At 41.5% G+C, this 8,771-nt stretch overlaps 1 protein-coding gene across 1 annotated transcript; it reads left to right on the forward strand.

Moving 5' to 3' along the window:
• The first annotated feature begins 453 nt into the window (after window positions 1-453).
• On the forward strand, window positions 454-8,661 carry mpnd (MPN domain containing). Its single transcript, XM_080011215.1, has 12 exons — window positions 454-793; window positions 1,571-1,792; window positions 3,078-3,177; window positions 3,508-3,586; window positions 3,691-3,787; window positions 4,293-4,365; window positions 4,858-4,934; window positions 5,328-5,496; window positions 6,546-6,616; window positions 6,794-6,883; window positions 7,044-7,136; window positions 7,614-8,661. The coding sequence occupies exons 1-12, from the start codon at window positions 533-535 to the stop codon at window positions 7,698-7,700; spliced, it is 1,419 nt and encodes a 472-aa protein (XP_079867341.1). The 5' UTR covers window positions 454-532; the 3' UTR covers window positions 7,701-8,661.
• The last annotated feature ends 110 nt before the right edge of the window (window positions 8,662-8,771 follow it).

Genomic DNA, 8,771 nt, shown 5'->3' on the forward strand with positions numbered 1-8,771 from the left:
GAGCTGTTTACACTTATTGTGTGATTGTTTTGAATATAAAATCGTTTATGATGACGGTGGCGTCCATCACAATAGACCTGCCATTAAGACCACCGTCAGGGATAATAATAATAATAACAATAGTAATAATAATGTAATAATAATAATAAATGTGTTATCAACAAAAAAAACAACCCAATAAGCTACTCAAAGTGCTTTACTTTAATGGAAGACAATCAAATAACAATAATGAAAAGCAATCAACCGAAACGAATTTGATAATAAATAAATATTACACCCAATTTCAATTTTGGCTCATCAATTTAGACCGAGACATTGAAGGGTCACAATCATTACTCCTCTTGAATTATTGGTCTCAAATTATTGGTCATGAACGACTCCAAGCAATTCTCAGACAATTCTCATTATATGAATCATTTCTCAATTGTTAACGATCAATTATTAAGAAGCACAGTTCTACTCTTATTACATCAACATACCATGGTCAAAACAAATTGAACAGGAAGACGGGAGCAATATATACTGTATATATATGTGTGTGTGTGTGTGTATGTGTGTATGTGTACGTGTACGTGTGTGTGCCTCCACAGCCTCCGAGCCACCCGGCTCTCCCCAGGTGGTGGAGGATGGAGGAGAAGAGGATGAGGAGGAGCTGAGTGGAGGTGAGGAGTCGGACCTGAGGACCAGCTCCGGTCGTGGCTCGCTGCTGACCAGGAGAGGCATCACGCTGAGAGTTCTGCTCAAAGACGGCCTGGTGGAGCCAGGGGATGGAGCGCTGACCATTCACTACCTGGTAGGGACCCAGTACTGGACCTTGTGGAGGTCTATTAGCTCAAGTTCCACTTGAATGGGAGCGGATGCAAGAATCTATCTCATCAGTGCCAGACAGAATTGCAGCGCAACAGATCAAGTTTCACCCTGAAAGTGAGGACTATTTGTAGTTGTGAAAGGTTTGACTCTTTTTTCGAGATTCAGTTCTTGACCAGTCACTCTGTAAAAAGAGTATTTATTTTGGTGGAATGCAAAGAGTAAACCAATCAATTTTAATATGAATTATGGCCAGTGCATTGGCCAATGCATTTCCAGCATACTTTAATTTAAACCTCAGTAATTATTTTCAGTTTGTGAGTCAACTCTTTTGCCCAAGTGAATCCAGAGTCATTTAAAAGATTTGTTCCCTATGAACAAATCATTCGCGAGTCTTGCATCACCACCTTTTTTGCTCTAGAACTGCTTTACATTTTGGGATGTTTGCACTCTTGTCGTAAATATGTTTTGTTCATTACATTTTGAGCTGCGCTTTGGATAGTTTACAGTGGAATACATGGTGTATATATATTTCTTCTAATAATAATAACAGTCTCACAAGATGGCCAATACTCTAATTAGTCAACAAAAGCGAACAAATTGGAACACAGCATAGACTTGTAAACTTCAGGCTTCACCATGGCACCATTTTATGCTGATTTCTTTCATAGTAAAATTTATACCGATTTTTAAGCACTTGGTGAAAGCCCAGCGGTCAAAAACTCTTTTTAAACATTTTCTTATATTTCTTTCAAAACCTCAGGGGAAGAAGTTCGTAGGCGACCTGCTGAATGACGGGAAGATCCGCTGGGTGGAGACAGGGCAGATCTTCAATTCCCCCAGCGCCTGGGCGACACACTGCAAGCGGCTGGTGAACCCGGCAAAGAAGTCTGGTTGTGGCTGGGCCTCGGTGCGCTACCGGGGCCAGAAGCTGGTCCAGTACAAGACCAGCTGGCTGCACAAGTACCAGCCCAGCGCCGACATGGTGAGACTCTGTGTTGGTCATGTGGTCATGACTCTGTGTGTAGAAAGGCAGAGATAAAGCTTAAGGAAACAAAACTCTTTATATCAGAGGATGTTAATTACAAAGTAATTGTTAACACACGAAGAAGAATCTTTAATTATCACGCAACACACCACACATGCACGCATGCTTTGGATGGTGGCCGGTGAAATGAGGCCTCTGCATTTGACCCATCCTGGCTTGTCCTTCCTCCGGGGGGGCAGCCAGGAGCAGTGGGCAGCATTTGCCAACACACCCAGGGACCTGGTGACAAGTGTCCATCGCCGGTCAGACGATGATGTGTGCATGTTTTTTGGTGGGGGTCCTTACTGACGTTAGGTGGAGGAAACCCCATGTGAGCACAGGGAGAACATGCAAATTCCAAACAGAAAGGCTCCTATTTGGGAGATAACCAGCCCGGAGTATGGTGCCAACAGCGCCCCAGGCGGGAATCAAACCCAGGACCTTCTTGCTGTGAGGCAGCAGTGCAATGCACTGCGCCACCGTGCAGATTTAATCCGTTTTGCAGACCCTGTGAAGGTACCGGTAAATCACTAAGATGTGAACATGTACTTCACAGTGTTGGGCCTAGCCTGGTGTGATTGAGTTATATCAAATTCCAAAACTCCCTCTTAAGTACTTTACAACTGTGAAGTAAATAAATAAAGTGGGAACGGGATTATGTTCAGCACAACAATCCCTTCATGAGAAATTTGTGAGAACACACTATGCCAATTCTACATGACGATGAAATGAAGGGAAGTGACACACACACACACACGTGTCAGAACACACAGTGTATCTCAGCTTGCTGTGTGTGGGGCTGCGTAGCTGCAGACCAGTCAGAGTGTCCATGCTGACCTCTGTCCACCACCGAAAGCACCTACAATGGGCACATGAGCGTCAGAACTTTACCATGAAGCAATGGAAGAAGTTGGCCTGGTCTGATGAATCATGTTTTCTTCTACATGAATGGTACAGGGTTAGGGTCTGATCATATCATATATATATATATATATATATATATATATATATATATATATATATATATATACATACACATATATATATATATATACACTCACTCACACACACACACAGACATATATATATAAACATATACATCACATTGAAAATTGATTCTTTATTTTGCCTGAAGAAATAGTGCTTCAAAAGTACTTGAAAGTACTTTTTGTAATGCCAGATTGAACCCTGTAATAAACATCCCAGGGTGAGTGTAATATTCTGCGTCTTCCTCTGGTGCCAGAGTCTCGTCAGTGAAGAGGAGGACGAGGAGGATGAAGAGGAGGGAAAAACAGCCGTGCAAACAGATGAGAAGAATAAAAATACCAAACCGGGATTACACGGTAAAACCTTTCCTGTTTCTGTTCTATTCCACTCCATTCTGTTCTATTTTATTCCGCTCTGCTTTATCCCATTCCGTCCCATTATATTTTGTTCTGCTCTTATCAAATTCCATTCCATTCCATTGTGGAATGGAATGGAATATTATTATTGAAGCCCATAATATCCCGGAATATTTTCCATACAAAATCTTTATAGTTATTTTCATGTTGTAAGGTGTCATAAATTATTTTGTGACGGAAAGTTGTGTGGAATGTTCTGGAAGCTGATCACACCTTTACTGGAAGTTTAATTCATGCATCTTCAGATCATAACATTGTAATCTTGGACAGACATCATGGTGCCTCGGAGGACGGACAGGGAGAGGATTCCCGTCAGGTACTGCACGCTGGGCACCAGGGACGCTGCAAGGTAGGACTTTGTGACCGATCAACGGCGTCATCCATCGTATCGGCGATGATGGGTTCGAGTGGGAAGGGAATTCTCACGCTCTCCCGCTCGGCTTGTGTCCGCAGGGATCCACACACGCTGGTGGAGCTCTCCGCCTTCTCCGCCATCAACAGGTTCCAGCCCTTCAACGTGGCGGTGTCCAGCAACGTGCTGCTGCTCATGGTGGGACAGGATTATTAGTTCATCCGTAGCGTAGTGCCACAGTGCTGAGGGTCGTGACTCTGGGGTTTTAGGATTAAAATGTGTTCACGTATTGGCTCCTGGCCTGTGGATTGAGTCCTAAGATATTTTTATATCACTTTACTTAATTGTCTGTTGAAAAATTGCATTACATTACGATAACGCTCCTTAAAGACGACATTTGATTGTATCACAATATTACGATAACCAAAATCCCGCACAATATCGTCTCATATCACAACATCGATATTATAATCAGCCCTAATTTGTATAATAGTATTATTTATATTCCTCTAATCTTTTTAATTCTATTTTTATACAATTTTTTAAATTTTTTTTAATGTTATCCCTGCCGGGCACTTTTTGTCACGCCCCATAGAAATAAAGTTCATTATTATTTCTAGCTCAATGTTATGGTTAAAGTTGATGGGTTGATCCACAAACCTGCACTGAGAGATTGAAACGTGGCTGCGTGTGTCGTCCTCAGGACTTCCACTGCCACCTGACCACCAGCGAGGTGGTGGGCTACCTGGGCGGACGCTGGGACACCAACACGCAGCGTGAGTACGCTCTCCCATCAACTCTCATGGAGAAAAAGAAAAAAAAAATTCCAGATACTGTTCACGTGTGGTTATTAAAATTCAATAATTATGAATAGGTAGAGCCTCTTCTACCTTCTCTACTAGCGCCAATCCAAAACTGGGTGCATATGTCCACGTTTTTGAAAAATCCATAGAAATATTCTTTGGAGCGGAGCAAACTTTGGACGCTGCGCTTTCATTTTGAACCACAACCACAAATTGTAAAACACGTCAGGAAGCGCAGTGAAACGGTACAGGACAGCGCCTTACAATTAGGTTTGATTTAGTTGTACGAGTAAAACCAAAGAGGTCCCAAAACGGCTTCAACGTGCCGATATATAGTACGCGTGAGAGTGTTGACCGATAAAGCACACAAACCAGAAACTACACATGACCTTCCCGAGGAGAAATAAAGTTGTTCTATTCTCATTTGAGTGGTGTTTGTGTTTTAATCTGCTTTTACTGTGCCAGTGCTGACGGTGTTGCGGGCTTTCCCCTGTCGCACCAGACTGGGAGACAGAGACACCGCCTCTGCTGTGGAGGAGGAGGTGAGACGCTGATCTGAAACACACACACACACACACACACACACACACACACACACACACACACACACACACACACACACACACACACACACACACACACACACACACACACACACACACACACACACACACACACACACACACACACACACACAAGGAAGTCTGGGCTACAAAGGGAGCAGTCCTTATAGTGAACAGCAGTCTCAAACCTGGTGAAGACATCAGCAGATCCCTGCGTACCTAGTTATCTCTGAAGAGAAATGTCTATACTCTTACTGACCTGTGGTTTGTCTCTTCATTTTGTTGTTTTTTGGTTCAAGTTTCTGTGACATGACTTACTGAAAATAAAGGAACCTTAAAAGTCAAAGTCTCTCTCTCTCCCTCTCTTCCCAGATATGCCAGAACCTGTTCATGCGGGGCCTCTCCCTGGTGGGCTGGTACCACAGCCATCCCCGGGGCCCGGCGCTGCCCTCCCTGCAGGACATCGACTCTCAGATGGACCACCAGCTCCGGCTGCAGGGCTCCAACAACGGCTTCCAGCCTTGCCTGGGCATCATCTGCGGTCAGTGCGGAGGAATTCTGAGATGACATTCGGATTCAGATTGAGATTTTCACACTTTAATAGTGGACGGCTATAGCTCTCATTTGAGCCCCTCCCACACCCACTCTGCACCGGAACTGTGCTACGTAGTGGGAAAGGATTCAGGCGACAGGTTTCATGTGAGAGGCAAAAGCATTTAACAGTAACGGTACAGTATCAGAATCTCTTACTGTAAGTACATTTTCACAAACAAGGAATTTGTCGTGGTAAAGATGAATGCATTGGTCAACAGACTATTTGCATAAAAAAGCTTAGCAGCAAAATGAAGCACAAATGTAGAAAAATAGCCAAATTTCCAAACACAATAACCAACTAAAGAAAAAAAAAAAAAAGGCAAATACACAAAAAAAAGTGATAAAAGAAAGCCATACCATTTGTGGGGCAGCACTAGCGGTGGCGAGAAGGTGATTGATGTCAAATTTGAATGAATGAAGTCGAAATCTTGAATGAACAATGTGGAAAATGGGCCAAGAAAAAAAACAAAAAAACCAAGAGATTATCAGGGTGCTAAAATGGAACCAGATAGAGGGTCAACTTTCTGGAAATATAAAAAAATGAAAATAAAAAAATGGAACAAAGTCCAGATTTGTATTACTGTATTACTGTATAACGTTTTAGGAGTCAGTTAGTCGGTCTATTAGAAAGGAATTTTCTACTTTTTATTTTATTTTCTATTTTTTCCTAGGACATATTGTGTGCTATCACCAGGTGCGTTGCATTACATTTCACTGCATATATGTATGGAAGTATGTATATGTATGTGACGAATAAAAAAATCTTGAATCTTGAATCTTGAGATTTCGGGCCGCACATCAAACACGGCTTTCTTCTTGTCTTTACGAATGCTTTGTTAACATGGAGAAAATGATCAAATACAGCGTTACCCTTCAAACAAATGGGTGCCTGCTGCCTCCTCCGCTCGATGCAGTTAGAGATATGTGGGCGAGCTAACCACGTGGACTAGTTGAATGTGTCTCTGAGCTTTGATGCCAATTTTCATTCAATTTCAGGCCCATATTACCATGGCAACCAGGGTGTGGCATCCACCATTACTCCATTCTGGGTCGTTCCGCCGCCCGAGGTGGGTCCTTATCCGCACCCCACCGTCTCACAGGGAATCTGGGCCGCTCTACATGACGTGGGAATGGGAATCTTCAAAATGATTGATCAAACCTCTTTTTAATTAATACATTTAACGTACAACTTTACATTCAGTCCAAAAACTGAAATCACCAGAAAAAGTGTTTCTTCCCCAAAGCAAAGGCCCAACGACTACGGCATCCCGGTGGCGGTAGAGGTCACCTACGTCCAGGACAACTTCCTCACCAGCGACGTCCTCAATGAGATGGTGCCCATGCTCTAGCAATAACTCTTTATATACACATCCAAAAACATCTTTATATACATTTTATCAAAACCCTTTTTATATACATTCCTCTCAGTTTAGGCACATTTTGTTGCGCTAAGTGTAGAATAAAACCTTTCTTTTTCTTTCCTCCCTCCCTCAGATGCTGCTAGTTGACTACTACAAAGCCGCTCCAGACCTCGTCCAGTTCAACCAGTACTGGTGTCCTGACACCACCATGATGGAGAAGATCAAGGTACTGGAACCATTAGCTCACAGAAGAGTAATGTTTTTAAGTCCAAAACCTAAAACCTTTTCTTTTATTTTACATGTTTTTTTACACTCTGAGCCCATTCATGCCAAAAACAAGACCTTTTAGTTAAAGTTTAGTTAAGTAAATGCCAACTAAAGTTAAGTTGAGTTATTTTAGCATTTTAGTGGATGTTCAAGATAAAGAAAATTTAAGATTTTGATGACCCTCGGGTTAACTCCCAATGATCAAAAAATAAGATTTAGGTAAATTAAATACCAGAGTTTTCCTTTTATTGGCAGGGAATTTGATTTTGGTTTTATGAAGTAAAGCTAATATATAAATATTTAACATGAAATCATATCATTCATCCTCATTCGGTGGTGGGTGATAATTTGAGATAGTTATATTATTGCATTACAGTGTTGTAGTGCAAATCATTTCTGACATGATAACGAAATGAGAAATGTGTTTTTTCCCCAGGGCTCCCTGAGCGGCCATGCCCCCAAGGACCAGGCCTACTCCCAGATCCTGGAGCATGTCTACAGCCAGCTGAGCCTCGTGCACTGAGTGTGCACAACTGTTTTCTCATTTCATTTAGTCATTGTGTTCACTTTCCCTTCACATACAACGTGAATTTAAAAATGTTACACGCCTGAAATACTATTGTAGCAGTGTTGGAAAAAAAAGAAAAAAAAAAAAGAATTACATTTTTTGGCCAGTAGACGTCTGAGAAGATGCTAGCAACACATTTTGAAAGAGGGGTCTTTTAAAATAACTTGGTAGAATTGAAAGGTTCATTTCCAAAGAGACCTCACCATCATTTTTTAATATTTATTATTATTATTATTTTTATTTTATTATTATTATTATTTTTTTTAAATGGGATCACAAAATGAGAAGGGAGTAGTAAGAACACAAAACAAACATTAAAGCAAAGATCCATCTTGGTTTTTAACGGGGGGGGGCAAACAAACAGGTCCTCACCTCGTCTCTTACTGACAGAGCCAGAGATTAGCTCTGAATTCCAGTGGTGTGAAGATGAATCTCAAGATTTGGAAAATGTATCAAGCGCCTTCGTTGAGTCGCCAATTTCACAGTTAATCTCCATAATTTACGACAGTCAACAACAAATAAACAACTTTGCTTCTAGGATTTTCGTTCAGCATCACATACATTATACAACGCATATCATTCACTCCACGTACAGAATGTCTGATATATAGTTAAAAGGTTTTCCAAAGCACCCAAAAACGTGTTTGGGCATTTGGGCTTCAGGTACTTCATTCTTAATTCAGCAGTTTCTGAACCAAGGAAGTGTGTGTGTGTTTGTGTGTGTTCTGCTGTGAATGTGTGGCTGTAGCATGATAGATCCGCCTGTTGGAACACTTACTGGCGTTTTTTTCCTTCCGTTTTTTTTAATACCTGTACTGTATTTATTAATAGCTGTAGATTGTGTGATGCACAAATATGGGAAAGTAATGCCTTAATCCTGCTGATTGAACTATGAAACATTAAAATACACACTGGAGCTACGGAAAAATGAGTCTTGGCTTTGTTTATAGGTCCGCAGGTTCTATGCAAATCGCAAACACATTAAAATGGCTGTTTCTTAAGAAGTATTAATTATTTTTTAAGCAA

The sequence above is a fragment of the Zeus faber genome (assembly GCF_960531495.2).
Source record: "Zeus faber genome assembly, chromosome: 1".
NCBI lineage: Eukaryota > Metazoa > Chordata > Actinopteri > Zeiformes > Zeidae > Zeus > Zeus faber.